This window comes from Callorhinchus milii, unplaced genomic scaffold (genome assembly GCF_018977255.1).
Source record: "Callorhinchus milii isolate IMCB2004 unplaced genomic scaffold, IMCB_Cmil_1.0 Scaffold4, whole genome shotgun sequence".
Classification (NCBI taxonomy): Eukaryota; Metazoa; Chordata; class Chondrichthyes; order Chimaeriformes; family Callorhinchidae; genus Callorhinchus; species Callorhinchus milii.
The window spans coordinates 75,994,640-76,018,046 of NW_024704745.1; the positions used below are offsets into that span (position 1 = coordinate 75,994,640).

Below are 23,407 nucleotides of genomic sequence, written 5' to 3' on the forward strand. Positions count from 1 at the left end.
CGACTGTTTGTGGGACATTGCTGTGCGCAATTGGCTGCCGCGTTCACCCACAAATATACAGTCAATTCACTTTACAGTGTGTTCTGTGAAGCGCTTTGGGACATCCTCCCGACGTGAAAAGCGCTATATCAAATGTAAGGATTATTATTATTATTAACATAGAAACAGGAGGAGGCTCTTTAGCCCCTTGAGACTGCCACCATTTTATAAGATCATGGCTGATCTGTAACTCAAGTCCAGTTACCCACCCTTGCCCCATATCCCTTAATACCATTAACCAACAAATATCTATCGATCTACATCTTGAAAATGTGAATGGGCTTAACCATTCATTCGGCCTACAGCAACTGATAAATAATAGCATTTGATGTACTGCCTTTCACATAGAGAGGGCAGCTTTTCACAAGTTATTCTGTAAAGTGTAGTGACTGTATGTTTTGTAGGTGAATGCAGCAGTTAATTTGCACCCAGCAGTGTCCCATAAATAGCAGCGAAATGACCAATTTTAATCTGGGAGATTGATTGTTGGCCAAGACGCTGGGAGAAACTCTTCTCAAATAGTGACATGGGATTTTGAGTGTCAACCTGGCTCAGATGGTAGCACTCTGACAAGAGTCAGAAGATTCTGGGTTTAAGACATCAGAGCTTTAAATTCATAGTCTAGGTTGACATTCCAGTGTTGGGTGTGTGATGCACTGTCAGAGTGCTACTGATTAAAAAGTAATATGCACATAAAATTTAAACTTATTGTCCTTTTTGTGCTCTAAGATGTTATATGAAGGGTGTTATACAAATGCAAATTGTTGTTAGCAAGACTACACGGTACTAGTAATTTAGGGTGAAAAGTGTAGTTGAAATATAATAATAATAATCCTTGCATTTGATATAGCGCTTTTCATGTCGGGAGGACGTCCCAAAGCGCTTCACAGAACACACTGTAAAGTGAATTGACTGTATATTTGTGGGCGAACGCGGCAGCCAATTGCGCACAGCAGTGTCCCACAAACAGTCGTAGATTGAAAATGACCAATTTATTATTGTTTTGGGTTTTGGAGGGATTATTATTAATAGTTTGTTAGTGACCACTTGTCCTCCAAAAGCTTCCACTTTGTATTACCATGGATGTCTCCAATAAGCCAGAGAGATAGTTTAGGTTCAGAAGAAGTGGGACAGAATGAACAATTATGACTTTTGTTATTAAACTGTTAATGATCAGCCCTTACGTACCCTTTGTAAAAGGCTGTAGGACCCTCCTTTGTGAACATGGTGAAGGCACAGTTTAAGGCACTGCGGTACTGGCCTGGGGCAGAGTTCATGTATCTTGTCTTCACTACATCGACAGGCGAAGCAATAATAGTCGTGCAGAATCCAGCACCAAATGCAGAAGAGAAGTGGCACGGAAGGTTATCTGAATGAAGACAACAAAGAGGAGAGTTTGAAAATAACTCATCACATCTTCAAGACCTGTCAAAGTGCTTTACAGAATATACTGTAAACTGAATTGACTGTATGCTTTGTGGATGAAATGCAGCCAATTTGCACACAGAAAATGTCCCACAAACAGTCATGGATTTAGTGACCAAATTATTAATATTTTTAAAGGGATTATTACCACTGGAAAAGCGATCTGCCAATTGACTAACAACCGTGTTCCTACTTACTTCCAGGTAAAACATAGGCGTGTGGAATAAGGAAACTTGCCTGACATTTTGCCCCACCTGGGAATCGACCCCAGGTCCTCTCACTTGCAAGGCAAGTGTTCTAACCTATGTACTACAGGACTCTTCACAGCAGACCAACTTAGCGAGCTGGTTTGCTTTTTTCAGTACCTCATGTTAATAGTCTTCCCAGAACTAGTCATGGACCAGGAGGTTGGTCAACAGAAATAATCTGTTAATGACCTGGAAGGTAGGCTGCAAATTTCAATTGTCAGTCTGTGGGAGTAAGCCGAAATGATTTTTAGTGCACAGGATGTGGGAGAGAGAGCGAGAGAATCATTTACAGCTCCTAATAGCTGCTGCTATTCTCCCCTGCAAAAAAAAAGCATGCTTGTTGCCAACAGGATTGGGCTCAGCTGCAATCTATTCCCAGTCCCAACCGCCTGCCACTGTTCACTGCTGCAGTTACTCATGAATCATGCTGAATGGCCATTATAGAGCAACTGGGTAGCTGCCAGTGTCTGTATTCCAGCAAGCGACAACACCTTCCTGCAAGGAAGTCAGGAGGATACTGGTAAATAAACAACTATTGACATAGTGTGCTTTGGATGAGATATTAAACCGAGGTCCCATCTGCCTATGCAGACTGATGTCAAAGATCCATTGGCACTATTTGAAAGAACAAAAAACAACTTACATTTATATAGTGCCCTCACGAGGCGTAGCATCCCAGAGAGCTTAGGCCAGAGCAGGGAGAAGGGCTTTCTCCCAGGGTCCTGGCTAACAATTCCATCCCTCCCTCAATATAAAATTGGTCATTCAATGCAGTTTATGTAAAAAGGTTTATTTATTCAGTGATGATAGGACCTATGTACTATACCCTGGTATTAGCACTTACCAGTCATTAAGTCATTCTTCAGCAACTGATCCTTTATCAGATCGTAAGTTACGAGCTCCGTGCAGTTCACGATGGAGTTACGGGCAATATTTGGAAAAGTACCTGTCAGCAAAGTTTGGAGTTAGAGGTTGAGATTATGAATCACAACAGCATCAAAGGTAATCATTTAAAATGCTAAATATTTCGAATTCTTCTCCAAAAGAAACATCATTCTAGATTAGTGAAGAGTAGTGCTGCAACGTATAGCTCCTGAAGGCGCAGTGGAAAGAAACAGATTTTAGAAACATACTGAAACATTTACAGACCAAGAATTCTCCGATTTGAATCCTGGTCTCAGCCACAAGGGGAGGATAATTAGCCCTGGTCTTCCCAGGATCAGGGAGCCGACAAACAGTCAGGGTTCCTGATCCTGGTTCTTTTACAAGTCCAACTACTGGTTGTGCACATGTGGTAGCTGAGTGGGGAGAGGTCAGGCTCAGCTATGATGCCTTCTACAGTCGTGTGGGCAGCCGCCACTCACTGCAAAGGTTCACACGTGAACAACAGCCACTTGGGCAGTGTAACAGAGGACCAACCAGAGCCTGTAGAACTGCACCACAGCAAGAGGAGGCTGGGGTCCAGGAGAGGCATTATGCTAGTGCAAAGAAAATTGAGGAAAAAAAAATTACCAGGGTTGAGGGACTTCAGTTACGTGGAGAGACTAGAGAAGCTGGGATTGTTCTCCTTAGAGTAGAGAAGGTTAATGGGAGATTTAATAGAGGTGTTCAAAATTATGATGGGTTTTGATAGGGTAATTAGGAGAAACCGTTTCCACTGGCAGGTGGGTCCGTAACCAGAGCACAGTTTAAAATAATTGACAACCAGAGGGGAGATGAGAATTTACTGTTTTTAAAAAAAATGCAGAGAATTGTTATGACCTGAAAGGATGTGGAAGCAGATTTTATAGTAGCTTTCAAAAGGGAATTGGATAGGTACTCAAAAAGGAAAAATTGCAAGGCTATGGGGTAAAAGGGCAGCGAGACTAATTGGATAGCTCTTTCAAAGAACTGGCATAGGGACAACGGGCCGAATGGCCTCCTTCTGTGCTGTAAGATTCTATGAAAAAATTTCAATTACAAACCTTTCCAAAGCCCTCGAACACCCTCTTCCTTAGCAATGGTCTTGTAGGCTTCCATAGTGCCATTATATCTTCTGCTGGGACCAGATTTGCTGGTTTGTGCTTGAAACCTTACTTTTACCACATCCGTGGGTTGAGCAAAGGCCACAGCCATGGCTCCGGTGGTGCATCCAGCCAGTAGGCGGCTGCCAACACCAGCATCTAAAAGGGCAAACGATCAACCAGTTAGTTATCCCAACATGAGCACGTATGGATAACAATAATCCTTCCATTTGATTTAGCACCTTATCACATCTTCGAGACGTCTCACAGAATATATTGCAAAGTGAATTGACTGTATTTTGTGGATGAAATGGAGCTGCCAATTGCACACAGCAATGTCCCGTTCGTGACAAAATGGTTATTTTGTTTATTTTTTTTAAAAGGGATTATTATCCCCGGAAAAGCGATCTGCCAATCGGCAAACAACCAGTATCTTACTTATTGTTAACTAACAGAGGCGTATGGAGTTTAAAAAAAAAACTTGCCTAATGTTACGTCCTGCCCAGGATTCAAACCCACGTCCTCTCGCTTGTGAGGCAAGTGCTCTAACCACTAAGCTACAGGAACTCCAGGATGGATTATCACATCCGAGTTCAGACTTACTGCTAGGTAAACAGAGGTGTTTAACAACTACTTGCAACTTATATAGTGTCCTCCACACAGGATAGTGTCTCAGAGTGCTTAATATCAACTCGCTGCTCTTTATCTTTGTAGCAATGTGAACTTGCCATCTACCCTCTCTACATCAACTGCTGAGCTGCAAGATAACTCCAACTAGACCTTCCTCTTCGACCATGTCTACAGACATCTCCCCCCAGCTCAGCATCGTGCTCTGCCACTACCAAACCCTCTGGGACATTACTCTGCATGAGGGGCATTGTATAAATGCAAGTTATAGTTGTTTTCTGCAACAAATCTAATCCACTCTCCCCTTTGGTTCCCCATAACCTTTAAGATTCAAGCCTCTTTCTAATTTCTTTTTTCCTCTACAAGATCATGGCAGAAAATTCTATGTTCCAACCACCCCTTTGTGTAAAAACACTTTTGTTCCCCTTCAGTTCATTTTACTTTCCAAGTTGTGCCCTGATCTGTTTGTGCAAAGGGCTTTTCTAGCCTTCCTTCAGTGGAGCCCGAAAATTTAATATGACTTCCCCAGCTCTTTAGCTATGTAGCAATGTGAACTTGCCATGTACCCTCTCTACATCAACAGCTAAGCTAATGCATAACCCCATGTAGATAGATCAATGGGAGGCTGGGAGACAGTGGTGCATTCCTGGACCACTGATCAAATGCAGAGCCAATGCATGACCCTTTACTTACGGTCAGATCCCTTGGTGTAGACTTGCTTGACAGAATCATAAAGCCCAATGCGCACAGAGGCAAAGCTCATCTGACGCTGCAGACCAGCCACCAGGCCACGGTAGAGACTTCTTGGCCCCTCGTTCTTGACCATTGTGGCCATGGTGCCAAAGACTCCTCTATACTTCAAGGTGGTGACATCTGCAGCAGATTTTGATTCTCCTTGAATCTGTGCAGGACAAAAATCAGATGAACTGACGTTTGGGTGATTTGGGCTGAACCCAACTCACATGTGGACTAGTCTAATATTTAGGCACCACCGATCCAGGTCTGGTCATCACAGGGCAACTCCAGCTGAGGACGTGCAAATCGCTATTTGTAAAGAAATTACATACACAGAAATATGGTAAGTAAAGGTTTTAATGAGCATCGGATTTTATTATTTGTCATTCGCGTCACTGTCCACTTTGATTCCTTACCACCACCAAAGTTAACCCAAGCTAAACACCGAGAAGAAAGGCAAACTGCGTTTCCTAAACAATAGTAACAACTTGCATTTATACAGCGCCTTTCATGTTGGGAGGACATCCCAAGGAGCTGGACAATGAGGGATTTGCAACCGAGCTGCGGGTTGGGACCAGAGAGGGGTGGAGGAGGGAAGATGACATTTGAAGAGGAAGGTTGGTGAAGTTTTAATAGGAGGCAGAGTTAGGGAGGAGTAAGACCATGGAGATTGGTAAAGTTAACTGGTTCATAAATTAACTGATAAAATGTTAATGATTTGGAATCAACTCCAAACGCTTCACTGCACCAAGGACCACATGCAACAGGAAGTGGCATTTATTCTGGCTCAAATCAGCCATGACCTGGATTGGCACCAAATCACAGTTAGGATCTCACCTGTAATCTGACTTTAGCGGTGTCCAGAGGGAAGGTGAACAGGTCAGCGATGCAAGCAGCTGTGCCAGCGCCAATGAACTTCACTGCAGCTGTCGGAGGAACATCTGTGGGCTTGAATCCAACCATTTTTCAGCTCAGTAATGGTCAGTGATTAGTGATGGGAAAAGCCTGCTGATTCTTGCAGTGGAGCAATATAGTGATGAACAAGACAAATGCTCTCTGCCCGAGCCTGTGAAACAAACAGAAGGTTAGGTACAGCTTTCACCTCCCCCTTCCCCCAACAACATTAGAGCGATTAGACAACAAGCAACTTGACAATAAACATAACGGAGAGGAAAGAACTATTTTAAACCTTCACATGGGCAAATATCTAAACGCTTTGGGACATCCTCTCGATGTGAAAGGAGCTACAGTAGATAAATATAAATTTGTATTCCATTGCAAGTTCAGGTTCTATTCAATTGCTGTCCTATTAGAGAGTAGATCAGAAGTACATTTGAGGTAGAGACAATGGGGAAGTAGGATGTAGACATAATGCAACAAGACACTACACACATTGAAGTATTTAGTCTTCATTGAAGATTTTGGTCATACCAGAATTGAACATCTTAACACCACCATTTGATAGCATGGCTACTAAATATCCAGGACCACCAGTCTTAATCTTCGCAAAAAGTGGTAGACAAGATATGGATATTAGGATGTACAATAACTATTCTACTTTAGTAGAAAGTAGCACATTGAATGGATTGCTCCCCTTTCCTCCCCTATATCAGATAATGAGAAAATATGCAAATGGAACCATTGTACATATACAATTCTTTTGAATAATGCCATGGGGATCTTTAAGGTCCACCTCAATAGGCAGACGGGACCTTGGTTTAATGTCTCATCTGAAAAATCTCTCTTTGGAACTTTTTGAGGAGAGAATCTGGAACTCTCTCCCCCAAAAGGCTGTGGATGTTGGATCCACTTACGTCTTCAAGACTGAGGTGGATAAATAGGTTAGGTCAGGGTATTATGGGATACGGGTCAAGGGTGGGTAATTGGATTTGAGGTACAGATCAGCCATGATCTTATAGAATGGCAGAACAGACTTGAGGGGCTGAATGGCCTACTCCTGTTTCTATGAAGGATAGAGTCCTGTAGCTCAGTGGTTAGAGCACTCGCCTTGCAAGCAAGACACCTGGGTTCAATGTCAGGCAGAGCAAAACCTTGGGCAAGTTTCCTTACTCCACACGCCTAATAATCTTTCCAAAACAATAACAAATTGGTCATTTTCAAACCACAACTGTTTGTGGGACATTGCTGTGCGCAATTGGCTGCTGCGTTTCGCCCACAAATATACAGTCAATTCACTTTACAACATATTCTGTGAAGCGCTTTGAGACGTCTAGAAGACGTGAAAAGAGCTATATCAAATGCAAGGATTATTATTATTATTATTATCTTCGACAATCCACCAACCCCCTCCAGCACTGTATTGGAGTGTCAGTCTTGACTATGCAAGTTCAAAGATCTGAGGCTTGAACTCGCAATCTTCTGACCCAGAGACAGGCTGACACCTAATTAAACCCCTTAAGTATAATGATATCGTTAACTAATTAAAAAGAAAGAAGTTTCTTTCATGTGAAAAGTGCTACACAAAATGTGAAAAGGGAGTTTGTTTCAAACGTCTCTTTATGTTCATTCTGTTATTTGTTTCTGACATGGTCACATGTTTTATTTGATCAGAAATTTTCCAAGTTGTCTTTTAAGTCAGAAGATACACTCAGATGAAGAGGTCTCTTTAGTCCATTTGATTCAACCTTTCAGAGCACCCGCCCCACTAACCTCCCAATATAGCAACACGCTGTTTCTTAACTGAAAACAGATCTTTAGTACCGTTCCTGATAATCTGTCTGTTCGCTAAATTACCCTCTGTGTAAAGAAATACTCTGTAGTGTATCCTGAAATGGACCTTTACTTACTGAACCAGTGCTCTGGTGTACCTTAGCTATTGTCGATGAGTCAACTAAACCCAAGGTCTGGAGCCCCTGCAAAGGTTCAGTTTTGCGGCCTCTACATTTTACTAGATGATAATACTGAATCTTATTTTAATTAGTTAATGATATAATTCTAATTAAGGGGTTCAATGCAATTGCACGTTCTTAACATCTCTCCTCTCCTCGTCTTTCTCAGTCTTCTTTGTCAAGTTCCAACCCAACCACGGGATCAAATACTTAAAATAATGAAAATCAGATTGACTGAGCTATTTATGTTCTTTTTTTAAAAAAAGTACACAACAAATTGTGGGTGTGGGGGTTGGGTGGGGGGGGTGGTGGCTGGGCGCGGACTGCTGAGGCACTAATCTCGTGCTTAGCTACTAAAATGCAATGCAGACAAAACCACAGCTTCACAAAGAGGAAATGTATCCTCAGCCCTGCGTGACATGTCCCACTTGAACATTGTGTTTTTTTAACAGCAGGCTTCAGTTTTATTGACTTCCGTGTTCAACTACCAACCAAGGGACGTTATAAATATTAAATACCCACAGCTCCCTCCAGAAAAACAGTTCACCATTGCATTTTTTAAGAGGAGAATGCTACTTAAAAAGTATTGCTGTTATAAAACGTGTATCCTGACTCATTTTCCACCGTCATCTGGCTTCACCAAAAAATGGGATCAAATCATCGCTTTGCTATTTTTAGACACTTCCACATTTTCCTCCAAAACAGTCTTTACACTTCATATGGTAACTCATTGTGTGAAACACTGAGATGACTCAATGTCATAGGCTGCTGTAAGTATTGATACTAGAATTGCAGCAAATCACCCTTCGATTTGGGATTCCTTTGTACTCAAGATACTCAAGACAAAGAAATCTCCACTATTCTCCATTCCTGAAGGTGATTAATTATTTCCCTTCTACTGTACTATTAAGCAGCCATGAAATGAATCACCAAATTATCTTTGTTTATCAGGACATCAGGAGAAACTTTTCTCTTTTTGAATTGCATCAATGAATCTTTTAACATCCAGACAGGACCTCGGTTTAATGACTCATCCGAAGGGTAGTGTTTCTCTTTGACTCTCAGAGTATTTGTTTGTGAGACTCATCAACTGACAATCAAATCCTGTCCTCACTCGGCTGTCACACAAACATCCACCCACACACACCTTTCATCAGAAAGTCCTGATCCCAGGCTAAATTTCCTCTTCCCAACCTCGGATACTGGAACCAACTGTAGGACTGACCGCACCCAACATCATGCCTTAGATCAGCCAAGTCAGCACAAGCCAAAGACAATAATTCTTGCATTTGATATAACGGCTCATCACATCTTCGAAACATCTCAAAGCGCTTTACAGGTTTAAATGTGAAGTGTAGTGGCCATACACAAACAGCCATAAAGTCACGATTCATTTTATATTTGGTCAAGTCACTTCTCTTTTTGAATATTGCTATGGACAAGCAGTTTGTCAGTTTGATGCCTAATCTGAAGGACAGCACCTCTGACAATGCAGCGCACCCTGGAACTGCATTAGAGTATCAGTCTAGACTATGGTCCCCCAATCATCTGACTCGGAGGTGAGAGTTTTACCAATTAAACTACAACAACAATTTACATTTACATAGTACTCAATATGCAGGGTAGCGTCCCAGAGCGCTAGACACTGGAATGAATGGAACGTAGAAATGTACAGGGTTGGAGAAGCTTTCTATGACTAACCAGTCTTGCTGGTCCTCTCCTTTAAATACCACTTTGTTCTTTTATACAGAAGAAGTGTATACAAATGTGACCATCTGCATATGGCAATGCAATGCTGGCAAAATTGAGTGTAGCTGTACAACAAAATTTATGAATCACCATAAAATAAAACACCAACATAAAATAAGGTCAACTCTTCAGCACAGTATTGGGGGTGGGTGGGAGGGACTGTGTTGAGGGAGGTGATGACCTGCGGATAGGATAGGACTCCATTCCCCAGTGCCTTCGCCTTGCTTCCTCCCTTTCCTCCTTCAAGGCCGGTCTCAAGACCTTGCCTTCAGCTCCCCTCTCGACTCTCTACCCCCTCCTCGTTCCCTCCCTTCCCTCCCCTCACCCTGACCATTTCCCCCTTGCTCAGGTCTGACCCAACTGTCCAGCGCCTTGGGACGTCCTCCCGACGTGAAAGGCTCTCTATAAATGAAATCTTGTTGTTGTTGTTGATGTTAAACCAAGGTCTCAACATCCTGTTCAGGTGGGCATTAAAGGTCCCTCATCTTGGTCACTCACTCCATGACACAGTCTGGCTAGCTGGACTAATGAATTTCTGGAAGTGTGATTACAATGCCAATACCAGCTCGTCGTGGACATGCAGAAATTTTTTTTAAACAGTTTTTGGTTTCAGACCTGGTCCAGCTAATAATAATAATCCTTGCATTGATACAGCGCCTTATCACGTTGTTGAGATGTCTCAAAGCGATTCATAGAATATATCGTAAAATGGATTGACTGTATTTTGTCGGTACAAAGGTACAAATTCTAGAGACATGGGAGTAAGTCGGGGGCTTATTGTATATGGTGCCCATTTTGCAAACAGACAGTTTATTCAGAAAAGTCGTTAACTTACTGCTCCAGTAAACAATGAATCAGTCAGTAACTAACCATCAGACAGCCTGCCCTTGGGCCCGGGCCAATAACACAGGTGTCCAGCATTGAAATGAAAGTTTCAGATCACTGAGCAGAACATCTGGTGAAAGGTCTGATAGAAAGCAATTGCCAAACCCACATACATCCTGCATTGTTCCAGGACTTGGATCAACTCATGACTTTGTCACTCATTCAATTACACATTAATAATAATATTAATCCTTGTATTGGTAATCTAGTGTCGAGAACCTGTGCAGTCAGGAATTACACTTGCTAAAGGGTGCTATCTAAGTGCAAGTATTGTTTAATGAACGCTTGCTGATGTGGATGTTGAGGTCATTTGACACCAGCTCTGAAATGCCGTATCACCTCGTATCTGAAGGTCCTTTGTGGTGGGGGAGGGAACGTGGGGTGGGGAGGGAGGGAACGTGGGGTGGGGAGGGGGAAGGGGAAAAAAAAGAGAAAGAGACAGGCTAGAACACCATTGGTTTATCCTGTTGCTAGGACCAAAATGCAAACAGCATGGCAGCCACTCTGCCCTGAAACCAATACGTTAATCAAATAGAGCTCTTCCTTCCCCCTTTGTCCTGTCATCCACACACAAAAAAACAGAACAGAAACGCCACACAGTTGCAATTGTATCCTCTGAAAAACAAGCCTTCGCTATCGCTGAGCTTTGCATTATATCTTCTACAACATGTTAGAGCCGTGGGACAGCTCACATTCACACTTCCCACCAGTCAACACAGGGACTTTGTAAGTTTGATAGCCAGAAGTTTCCCAGCAGTGGGGGTGGGGGAGACGGGGCGTGATCAGGAGTTGGAATTATCCCTAATAGAGTTAAGGGACTATCAGAAAAGAGTAAGAGCTTTTTCGCAGCAGCAGCTGCCGGCATTTACATAACCCTTCACACATTGGATAGTGTCGCAGAGCAGTTTACCAAGACAGGTCCAGGTGCAGGGGAGACGATTGAGAGGGAACCTGGTAGAGACGTTTAAAATTCTGAAATAGTTCAAAGTAAACTCCACGACTGTTTGCGGGACATTGCTGTGCGCAACTGGCTGCCACATTACACCCACAAAAATCACAGTCGATCCACTTTGCAGTATATCTTGTGAATCATAGAATTGTACAGCACAGAAGGAGGCCATTCGGCCCATCGTGTCTGTGCCGGCTCTTTGAAAAGAGCTATCCAAATCAATCCCACTCCCTTGCTCTCTCCCCACAGCCCTGCAAACTTGTCCTCCCCAAATAATTATCTACTTCTCTCTTAAAAGTTGGTATCAAATCGGCTTTCACCGCCCTTTCAGGCAATGCATTCCAGATCCGAACAACTCACTGTGTGAAAAAAGAATTCTCCTCACCTCCCCTTCATTTCTTTTAACAACTATTTTAAATCGGTGTCCTCGGGTTACTGACCCACCCACCAGTGGAATATTTCTCCTTGTTCACCCTATCAATCCCCTCATAATTTTAAAAACTTCTATTAAGTCTCCTCTTAATCTTCTCCGCTCCAAGGAGAATAATCCTCGCCTCTCTCGCCTCTCCTGATAAGTGAAGCCCCTAATTCCTGGTACCATTCTGGTAAATCTCCTTTGCACCCTCTCCAATGCCTTGACATCCTTCCTAAAGTGTGGGGCCCAGAACTGAACACAGTCTCCAGCTGAGGCCTAACCAGTGTTTGATAAAGGTTTCGAAGCTCTTTGAGACATCTCAACGACTTGATAAGGCACTCTTATCTTGGTGCAAGTATTATTACTTGCTCCATGATAACCTCTTCTCCACCTTCAACTCCCTCGTCCCCCTAAAATCCAGGACCATCTCCAAACCCACCCGATCCCCCTGGTACAACAACCATCTCCGCCGCCAAAAAACCCAAACCCGGCTGCTCGAGCGCAGATGGCGGAAAACTGGCCTTACAGTCCACCGCCAACTGTGGCTCGAGCATCTCCACAGCCACCGCCGTTCTTTGACACGCACAAAAATGGCCTATTACTCCAACGTCATCTTGGAGGCTAAACACAACCCCAAAATCCTTTTTTCCCCACCACCCACTACCTCCTCCATGACCCCCTCAGGCCTCCTCAATCTTCGTATCAAATGCCAAGTGCGAGGAGGTCATGGACTTCTTTTCATCTAAAATACTTAACATCCGCCATCGGCCTCATCCACCTGCCCCTCGTCACCCACCACCTCGCCCTCTCTGCCCCCCTCACCTTCCTCATCATCTGCTCCTACCACCACCCCCATTCTACATTCCTTCCTCTCCATCTCTCCTTCCTCCCTCTCACCCACCATCACCTCCATGAAACCCACCACCTACTGCCTCGACCCCCTCCCCACTAACTTACTGGTCACACAGCTCCCCCTCCTCTGCCCACTACTGGCTGACGTCATCAACCAGTCCCTCTCCTCCGGATCAGTCCCTGCCTCCCTCAAAGCTGCTGTCATTACCCCCTCCTGAAAAAACCCTCCCTGCATCCCTCAAACCCCAGCCACTACCGTCCTATTTCTAACTTACCCATCCGCTCAAAAGTTCTAGAACGCATTGCTGCCAACCAACTCCGCGCACACCTCTCCTCCCACTCCCTCTTCGAACCCCTCCAGTCCGGTTTCCGCCCACAGTACAGAGACTGCGCTTGTGAAAGTCACAAACGACATCCTCTCTATCTGTGACCAGGGCTCCCTCTGCCTCCTTGTCCTCCTGGCACTCGTCAATGTCTAAAATCTCATGGCTCTCACCTCCTCCACCTACCCGACCTCCCCCTAAAACTCTCCAAACCCGTACGCAACCTAGGTGTCAGGTTCGACCCCCAATTATCCTTCCTCCCCCACATCCAGTCCCTCACCAGCACCGCTTTCTTCCACCTCCGACACATTGTCCGTCTCCACCAATACTTCTCCCCAAAAGCCGCTGAAACCCTGGTCCATGCGTTTCTCACCTCTCGGCTGGAGTTCTCCAACGCCCTCCTCGCCGGTCTCCCATCCACTACCATCCATAAAATCCAACTTATTCAGAACTCTGCCGCCCGCATTCTCACCTGCACCAAACTCCGCTCCCCGCTCACCCCAGTCCTGGCCAGACTGCACTCACTGCCTGTCCCAGAGAGGATCGATTTCAAGATCCTCACCCTCGTATTCAAGTCCTTGCACTCCTCTGCACCCCCCGACCTCTCTGACCTCCTCAATCCTCAGCACAGTACCCATTGCTTTCGTTCCTCCGGGTCTGGCCTCCTCCTCGTCCCAAGTCCTCCGCTCCACCCTCGGCAGCCGTGCCTTCAGCCACTATGCCCCGAGGCTCTGGAACTCCTTTCGCCTCGCTCCCTCCCTTCCTTTTTTCAGGTCTCTGCTGAAGACCTTTCTTTTCGACTGCGCCTTTGGTCACCTTTCCCCCCCCCCCAACCCTCCCCCCGGCTCGGCCCCGGGATCCGTTACTGTGAAGCGCTCTGAGACACCGTCCGCGTGGAGGGCGCTATATAAATCAGAGTTGTTATTGTTGTATTAGAATTATACGTAGACTGTTTCTCGCTTGTCAGAAAGTTAATCACAAAGGGGCTTAGATACAAAATAGTGATCAGCGTATATTGAACTTTAAAGGGCAGCGGATGAGGTTCTGAGCAGCAAACCATTGCCAGTCCTCCCCCGCCCACCTTGTGCGTTTCAACAGAACTTAACATTGTGTCTTGTTCCTTTTGGCCCAATTCCCAGCAGAGTTGAAAAGGGATAGAAGACAAGCCGGGTTCAGTTGAAACAAGCTGAAGGACAGAAGCGAGGGGCTGGCACCAGCTCACATTAATGCAACGCTTCAAATACAGCCTTGGAACCTGCTGGGTGTTATGTACAGACAGGAATTCCAGCTCTTCCAAAAAATTAGCAGTATATTCCTAGGTCAGGCATTGCCTAATAAGGGGCAGACCAGCCTGAAGCATGGATTCAGAGCAGACAGCTGAAGAGAACACGTCCTCTGTTTATGTAGCACAGCGTACTAGTATCAGGTGTGAGCATAGACTGTCAAGTCACCACAGCAATCAGAACGTAACTGATTATTATTAAATATCTCCTGCAAGGTGGGAGCGGGATACTTTATACTGAAACAAACACTCCTTCACCACTTAGGTACAAATACATTAAGTACGAAGGTAACCAACAACAACACCGACAACCACACTTTGCATTTATATAGCGCCTTTCACATCAGGAGGACTTCCCAAAGCACTGGACAGTGAAAGGTTTGCAGTAGAGCTGGTGGCCAGAGTCAAGAGGGGTGGAGGAGGGAAGGTGAACGAAGGCGTGGTCAAAGAGGAAGGTCTTGAAACAGGCCTTGAAAGAGGCAAGGGAGGGGAGGGGACAAGATGAAGGGACTCCAGGATGGAGTTCCAAAGAGTGGGGGCAGAATGGCTGAAGGCCTGACCAGTGATGGTGGAGCACTTTCAATATTACAGGGCAACGACCATTCCAGCACCTGTCCAACCCAGCACTACCTCGCTTACCAGCGGCTCGCACCAGACTTCCTGTGCTGACTAGACAACTTCCTAAGCTACAAAATAGTTGACTTCCACATCATTAGGTGGGGCATGGAAACATTGCATTGTCGGAAGTGTCAACCTTCAGATGAGACGTTAGTTCATGCGGACATCAAAGATCCCATGGCACTACTCAAAATGAGAAGTGAGCTTCCCCCAATGCCCTTACCAACAATACCCCAGGTAAGCGTTCGTCATTTGCTTTGCAGCTGCCTTTATTTAAAAATACAGTCACTACACCTGATGGAGATTCTCTTTGAGATGATTCGCTATTACAGGCTCTCAAAATGCAAGAATTATTTTTTCTATCATGAAACATGGGTTGGGATTAAACTAGCTAGACTGTAGGCCATGAACACGATTCCCACTTACACAGTATCTTTCATGTAAAAATATGCCTAAAAAAAATTATGAATTAAAGGGAGAGTTAGGGATGTTGGCCAAAAAGAGGCCATATGTATAGAAAACTTTTGTCTGTTTTTAGGAGGGCTTTGAGGGCAGGGAGATTGGATGAAGCAACGTCAAGGGGTTTTGCAGGGAAATTCCAGAGGCCCGGCCACTGAGTGTTGTGGTCAGCTGAACGTTGGCCATTAATTGTGTAGCAGGAGGGGAAAATGGCATCAGGCTGGGATCAGAGAGCACTCGCAGGAGGGCAGAGTTGGGGAGATCGAGGAGGAGGCAAGAACGTGAAAGGATTCAGGTTGCACAAATATCTTAATGTCAAACCATCAGGATATTGGGAGCTATTGTAACCTGGGGAGGATGGGAGTGAGCGGTGTGCCGAGCTCGGTGTGGGAGAAAGTGAACTGCACCTTTTGTTAGGTGGATGTGCCAAGTGTCAGGGGGACAGGATGAGTTTGGTTGTATTTTCCATTTCCCCCCCCAAAAAAAACTCCAATTCAGATAGATTTCTATTACATGGCATAGACATGTGGAACTCTGTTGGGTTTGCATACTCTTAAGCATAGTGATGAGTTTCTACATGTGTCAGACATGTGGCTGACGTAAAAAAGTCTCACTCACTAATCAAATCCCACACGTGAACAATGCCCATTTGGGCCCAATGATTGACAAGAGTGGGCATCTGTACCCCCACGAGAGGAGAAAAAGAATCTGCCTCCTTCAGGAAAGTGAGCAGGCTGGAACAGAAGCAAACCCACACACTGTGCTGTTTAAAAAGATAAATGAATCCTTGCATTTTCATACAAGGATGTCAGAAGGAATGACTCAAAGAGCTTCACAGGATTTATTCTCATTGAGTAGTGACCGTGTATTTTGTAGGCAATTCAGCAGGCAATTTGTGCGCAGCAATGTCCGACAAACAGCAACAATGTGATTGACCTTTTTTTTAATCCTGGGAATGTTGGCCAGGACATCGTGTAAGATTATATTTGTGATGTTTACTGTTTTTAAGGCTTTTAATTAGACTTTATATACTTTTTAGAATGTAGCTAAACACTTATAATATTTTTAGTGTCGCATTTCTTAATTACTATGGCTGTTTGTTTTAATGACCAGCTTAGGGCCCCGGAGAGGGTTGTGGTAATTAGTGTTAGCAAAGGAAAAGATATATTGGCTTGACCCCGGCTGAGATCAGGTTCTGGGTAACTTTCCATCGTTTGGTTCCTGGGTACATGTGCCAATTAGCATTAGTGAAGGTAAAGATATATTGGCTTGACCCAACTGAGGTCTGATTACATTTCACATTTTTCTTGGGAAGATATTCACTCCTCTGAGATAATTAATCAGATACTGAGCACAGATGTGGAAACAAAAGACCAAAAGAAAAGTTTAGAGGCTCCCTCAGAACCTGCTTATCTCAAGGATGAGAAACATGCAGGCCGGAGAAGGCTGCCAAAACCAAAAGTTGGCCATCTCTCTTTCTCCCTAACAGTTCTTTTCAGTTGGGAAAAGAGCCTACTCAAGGTCGCTAGCAGCTTGCGAAGGGTGGGGGCTTCATTCTCTGTGACAAGCAGAGGTGGAGTTAGAAACACATAAGAGAGGTAACTTTGGAATAATTGGGAGTCAACGTAGAGAGTCAACACTTCTTCCCAGTGGGATCGGGTAATATCAATTTTACTGTATCTATGGTCTCAGTTAGAATGATAAGCCAGGCTAGTTTGTCCGACTATCTGGCTGCCTGTATTATTTAATAAACTTTGAATTATTACACCACCTTATAGGTTGTCTCCATCCAAACATCTTACAACCAGGAGAATTTCCCTTCTCTTCTTCCGTAGTGGCAGGACTCCTTTAACGTCCATTATAACAAGCAGATGGAACCATAGAAGGACTGCGTCTCTGATAATGCAGCTTTCCCCCCAGCACTGTAATCTAACGTCAGCCTCGACAGTGAGCTCAAAGCCCCAATGTCGGGTTTGAACCCACAACCTTCTGACTCAGAAGCGACCACCTGAATCAGGCTAACACCTAATTATTTAAAAGAGTATTTAATTTCATTCTCTGGAAAAAGAAATCAAGAGTTCTATAGTCTAGTGGTAAGTGTGATCGCTTCGCAAACGAGAGGACCTGGGTTCAATTCTCAGCAGGGCAAAACCTTAGACAAGTTTCCTTAGTCCACACGCCTTTGTATATCTAGCAGTAAGTAGGACCCCAGTAGTTAGTTGATTGGCAGATTGCTTTCTAGGGGTAATCATCCCTCACACAAAAAGAAATTGGTCACTCAATCCACAACTCTTTGTGGGACACTGCTGGGCGCAGACTACCATGTTTCACCCACAAATACACAATCCATCCACTTTACCACAAATATTCTGCTCAGCACTTTGAGACAACTCAACGACGTGATGAGGTGCTATACCAAATGCAAGGTTTATTGTAAAACAAGAAAGCATCCTTACCTTTTGTCAAGTGGTTCAGGATGGGGTCGGGGTGGGTGGGGGAGTTGCAGGGCAGACGATCAGGATTCCCAAAAAATATCCCGTTCGTTGAAGCTCTTTTTAACTATGATTTGGGTCTCCGGTTGTTCCATAGAAAATCCAGAAATGAAACGCTGTATGATCATAATACAACTCCTTGAAGCAAAAAAGGCAAGAAACAAACAGGTTAATCTAAATATTACAATATATTAATAATTATATTGTTGTCTGGCCTCCTCTCCTTGTCCTCCGAGTCCTCTGCTCCACCCTCGGTGGCCGTGCCTTCAGCCACTATGCCCCGACGCTCTGGGATTCCCTTCGCCTCGTCCCCTCTCTTCCTACTTTCAGATCCCTTCTGAAGACCTTTCCTTTCGACCGCGCCTTTGGTCGCTTTCCTCCCCCTCCCCCTGGCTCGGCCACGGGATCCGTTACTGTAAAGGGCTCTGAGACGCAGTCTGGCATGGAGGGCGCTAAATAAATCCAAGTTGTTGTTGGTGTTGTCATTCAATCCACAACTGTTTGTGGAATACTGCTGTGTGCGAATGGCTGCTGCATTTCGCCCACACAACATAGTCGCTACACTTTACAGTGTATTCTGTGAAGTGCTTTGAGACGTCTCGAAGACGTGATAAGGCGCTGCTATATCAAATTTAAGGATTATTTTTATTACTCTGGGTTAATCCACTCAACACAGTAGTCAGAGTCTAAATGTTACTTTATAAAAAACTCATGTATAGGGAGAAATTCAACCCAAGTCTGGATTGATTTCATTTTGTTTAGCTTTCTGAGCACCGTGTTTCGCCTACAAAATACACAGTCAATTCACTTTAAGGTATATATAGTCTGTGAAGCATTTTAAGACATCTCGAAGACATGATAAGGCACTGCTATAATCAAACACAAGGACTATTATTATTATTATTATCAAAGACATGGGCAAGTTTTTAAATGTGGCTTCAATATTTGAAGTGGGTTTTCTGTAAATTCTTGTTAAGGGGTACACAAAAAAGTTTTTCAAAGTTAATTTAAATTTGCGACATTTCGCACTCTTAAAAGACCCAGGTGGAATTTCACCCCAGTAAAGTCTTAACAAAAATACATTTTAAAAAACTCGCTCAAAACTAAATGTTTAAACCTGATTTAAAATCCACGCGGAAGCAAAGAGGGTTGTTTTTTTTTTGGTTTAACTGTGAAAACGCAATTCTTTTAAAGTTCTATTGTTCTGGTTAAAAAAAAATAACATTTTAAGAAACACTTTGGAACAAAAGAGCGCATTCAAGTCGCTCTCAGCTGTTAAGCGCACCACATCAGAAACACAACCAACAAACCAGCCCTTTTCTTCAACTACCCACACAAAAAAAAACTACATTAAAATATAAAATTGTGACTTTTTTTTCTTAAAATAAAAAAAAATCAAGAAATCTTACCTGGCAGGAAAGTGAAAGCTTGTTCCAATGAAGTGTAGGTCTTTTGATTCCAAGTGGCTTCAGGATTGAAGCCTAGGGTATCTTGTGTGGAGCTGGTTTGCTCTGTGCCTTGTCCTCTGGATGTGTGTGTGTGTGTGTGTGGAAGCTCTTGGCTCTGGTTCCAAGCCCTTTAAACAGAGAACCAGCTGAGAGGAGGTGCTTCAGCAATGCTTAACAAGAGGCAGCCACTGATCTCATTGCATCTCACAGCCAAACACACCCTCATCCAAGCCACAAAAGGATCTCTCTCCCCCTGTCTGTCTCCCCTTGCTCTGCTGTGAGCCCACCCACCCACCACTCTCTCTCCCCCCACCACCCTCACTTCAACTGAGCTACAGTTTTCTCTTTGTCTCCCATTCTTTGCCCATCTCCTCTCTCCCCTGCTCCTCTCTCATCCTCCCTCCCACTCATCCCCCACGCAAAAAAAAAAAAAAATTTGCCTGCAGATGTGTCATCACCCATCTATTGCAAAGTAAACTCGTCACTGTTATTGTTGTGTGTTTTTTTTAAAAAATCTCACTTCCTGGTTACTAAAATTACACTAAAATGTAAGACGCCTTCTCTCCTCTCTGGATATAGGGACACTTTTATTATTTAAATACCCCACACAGCTTTTTTTGGACCCCCAGCACATGCTTTGACTAATATCCACTGCCCATTAACTAACCGCAATGGGTTGTTTCTCCCCATACACACACAACCACACCGGTCATCTTGGGTAGTGATATTACTCTCTGAGCCTCTGAGCCAGAAGGTTGTGGCTCACCTCCGTAACATCGCCCGACTCCGCCACTACCTCACCCCTCAGGCCGCTGAAACTCCTTCATGCCTTCATCACCTCCAGGCTCGACTATGCAAACGCCCTGCGTGTCAGCCTTCCCAACTCCTCCCTCCACAGCTGCAGATAATCCAGAACTCCGCAGCCCGTGTCCTCTCCTGCACGAAGCTCCGTGACCCCATCTCCCCCATTCTCGCCCGACTTCATTGGCTCCCTGTCCTTCAGAGGATCCAGTTCAAGATCCTGGTCCTCACCTACAAAGCCCTCCATGGCCTCGCCCCACCCTACCTCTGTGACCTTCTAACCAACCCCCTACCAACCCGCCCGCTCCCTCCGCTCAGCCGGCTCTGAGGTCCCATCTACCTGTACAGGTGGATGTTAAAGATCCCATGGCACTATTAGAAAATAGAAGGGAGTTTCTCCTGGTGCCCTGGCCAACAATCCTCCAAACAAAATTGGTCACTCACTTTATGACTGTTTGTGGGGCATTGCTGTATGTAAATTGGCTGCTGCGTTCGCCCACCAAATACACAGGTCTACACCTTACAGTAAATCCTTTGAAGCGCTTTGACAACAACAACAAAATTACATTGTGTGGGCAGAGAGGCTGAAAGCCCGGCCACCAATGGTGGGGCGGGTCGGGCGGGAGACATGGAGCAGGCCGGAGCCCGCTGAATGGAGGGAATGGGCAGGTTGGTAGGGAGTCAGCAGATCAGAGAGGTAGGAGGGGGCAAGGCCATGGATTGCCTTAAAGGTGCGGACGAGGATCTTGAACTCGATCCTCTGGGGATGGGGAGCCAGTGGAGTTGGGCGAGGGTGGGAGCGATGGGGTCACGGAGCCTGTCCTGAGTCTTAACAATGTGATAAAGCGCTATATGAACAAAAATAAATTGCATTTATATAGCACCTTTCATGTCAGGAGGACATCCCAAGACATTGGACATTGAAGTGCTTGTGCCCGAGCTGGGGGTTGGAGTGAAGAGGAGTGGAGGGCAAGAGTGGGTGGAGATGGGAAGATGAGAATTGTCCAGGACACCGGGAGAAATTCCTTTCTCGTTTCAAATTGTGGAATGGGATCTTTAACATCTACTTGAACAGGCAGATGGGGCCTCGTGTTAATGTCTCATCTGAAGGACGGCACCTTCAACAATGGAGCACCCTCCAGCACTGCATTGGAGTGTCAGCCTAGACTATATGAGTTCCAAGGCCCAACATGGTGCTTGAACCCATGACTTTCAGAGCGCTTAACAGTGGCGAAGCCTGACGCTGAGTCGGGGGGGGAGTGGGGATGAGGTGGCCATAAGCACAGTCAAAGAAGAAGGTTTTCAGGTGGGACTTGAAAAAGGGGAAAGAAGGGGCAAGGCGAAGAGAGAGTGTTCTAGGGCGTAGTTTCGGGGTGTATTGGCTGAAAGAGCGACCTCCGATGGTGGGGCATAGGGAGCGAGGCACGAGTAGGAGGCTGGTGCCAGTTGAGCAGAGGTGCCAGGTGGTGGATTGGGGAGTGAGGAGGTTGGAGAGGGAGGGAGGTGCCAGGGAGTGAAGGGATTTGAACACGATAGTGAGGATCTTGAAATTGATCAGTTCGGTGATGGGGAGCCAGTGGAGACTGGGCCAGAACTGGTGAGATGTGGGCACGGAGTTTAGTTCGGGTCAGTATGTGGGCGGCAGAATCTGAATGAGCTGATCCTTTGAATAGTGGAGCTGGGGAGACCGGCGAGGAGTGCGTTTGAGTAATCCAGATGGGAGGTGACAAACGCATGCACGAGGATTTCGGCTGCATTTGGGGTAAGGTACAGTCAGAGGTGGACAATTTGGTGGAGGTGGAAGAAGGCAGCCCTGGTCAGGGACAAGATATTGAGGCGGAAGGACAGCTGGTGTTCAAACCGGACCCCTAAATTGCATTGATTCGGTGAGCGTGAGGGAGAGCCCAGGGAGGTTGAGGAGTTCAGATCCGCAGGCGTGAAGATGTTGATGGAAGCCAAGGAGTATGGTTTCCATCTTGTTCACAGTCAGCAGCAGAAATTTTGCGCTCATCCAGGTCCTGATGTCTGTCAGACAAGCTGATAGAATATCGGCGGCCCTAGAGTTGGTACTGGAGGAGGCAAAGTCGATTTGTGTGTCATCCATGTGGAAGTTTACCCCATGTCTGTGGATGACATCGCCCAGAGGGAGCATATAGATAAGAAAAAGGAGAGGCCAGGGATGGAGCCCTGGGGCATCCCACAGGTGACCGGGCGAGGATGGGAGGAGAAACCATTTGCCAAGATGAAATGGAGGCAGTTGGTTAAATAGGACTCGAACCTTGCGAGTGTGGTCCCACTAAGGTGGATGAGGGAGGAGAGGCGGAGGAAGAGGATGGAAGAGGTGTGGTCAAATGTGTCGAACGTGGCAGAGAGATCCAGGAGGACGAGGAGGCAGAGGGAGCCCTGGTCACAGAGAGAGAAGATGTGACTTTGTGACTTTGACAAGTGCTGTCTCTGTGCTGTGGGCAGTCAATGTGAAAACCAGACTGCAGGGGCTCGAGGAGGAAGCGGAGGGAGAGGTGTGACCGAAGTTGACCTGCACCAATGCGTTCCAGGACTTCGGCAAGGAAGGGTAGGTTCGAAATGGGACGGTAATGTGAGAGATTAGAGGGATCGAGGGTGGGTTTTTGAGGAGGGGTGTGATGACAGCGGATTTCAGGGGGAATGGAACAGGGGGAATGGAACAGAGCCTGAGGAGAGAGGAAGGTTGACCGTATCGGCCAGCCAAGGGGGAGAGGAGGAGTTGAATGATCAACAGCTGGGTGGGGAGAGGTTCGAGGCAGCAGGTGGTGAACTTCATCCGGGTGACTGTGGTTGAGAGTAAGGAGGGAGAAATGGGGGCAAAGGCGTGAATGGAAGGAGGAGTGGCAGGAGCCATGGCGGATGGAGAAGGCGGTGTGGATGGTCTGAGTGGGGTGGAAGGGGATATGGGCGGGGAGGATGGTTGCAGCCAAGTGTATGTTTTCAATCTTTGAGGCGAAGAAGTCTAGAATGTCTTTGCGCTGTGAAAGGGAGAGTCGGTAGGTGCGGAGGAGCTCAAGCCACAGATGGCGGTGAATCGTGAGGCCATATTTCTGCCATCTGTGCTCGAGCGTCTGGGTTTGCGTTTTGAGTGAGTGGAGATGACTGTTGTACCAACGGGAGAGGGAGGGTTTGGAAACAGCCCTGGATTTCAGGGGAGCCTGGGAATTGAAGGTTGTGAAGAGGC

At 45.6% G+C, this 23,407-nt stretch overlaps 1 protein-coding gene across 2 annotated transcripts in view; it reads right to left on the reverse strand.

Annotated features, from left to right (window-relative positions):
• Positions 1-23,407, reverse strand: part of ucp2 (uncoupling protein 2) — a 31,287-nt gene that overhangs the window by 1,880 nt on the left and 6,000 nt on the right. The window contains exons 2-8 of one of the 2 annotated variants that reach the window (XM_042334199.1): positions 19,360-19,526; positions 17,915-18,088; positions 5,915-6,143; positions 5,036-5,243; positions 3,677-3,874; positions 2,557-2,658; positions 1,228-1,408 (exon numbers count right to left, since the gene is read on the reverse strand). In XM_042334199.1, the coding sequence (XP_042190133.1) occupies positions 1,228-1,408; positions 2,557-2,658; positions 3,677-3,874; positions 5,036-5,243; positions 5,915-6,040 (815 nt within the window). In that variant the 5' untranslated portion in view covers positions 6,041-6,143; positions 17,915-18,088; positions 19,360-19,526. Of the gene's footprint in view, positions 1-1,227; positions 1,409-2,556; positions 2,659-3,676; positions 3,875-5,035; positions 5,244-5,914; positions 6,144-17,914; positions 18,089-19,359; positions 19,689-23,407 lie in introns of those variants that run through there. The other variant, XM_007891177.2, reaches the window with a different exon arrangement.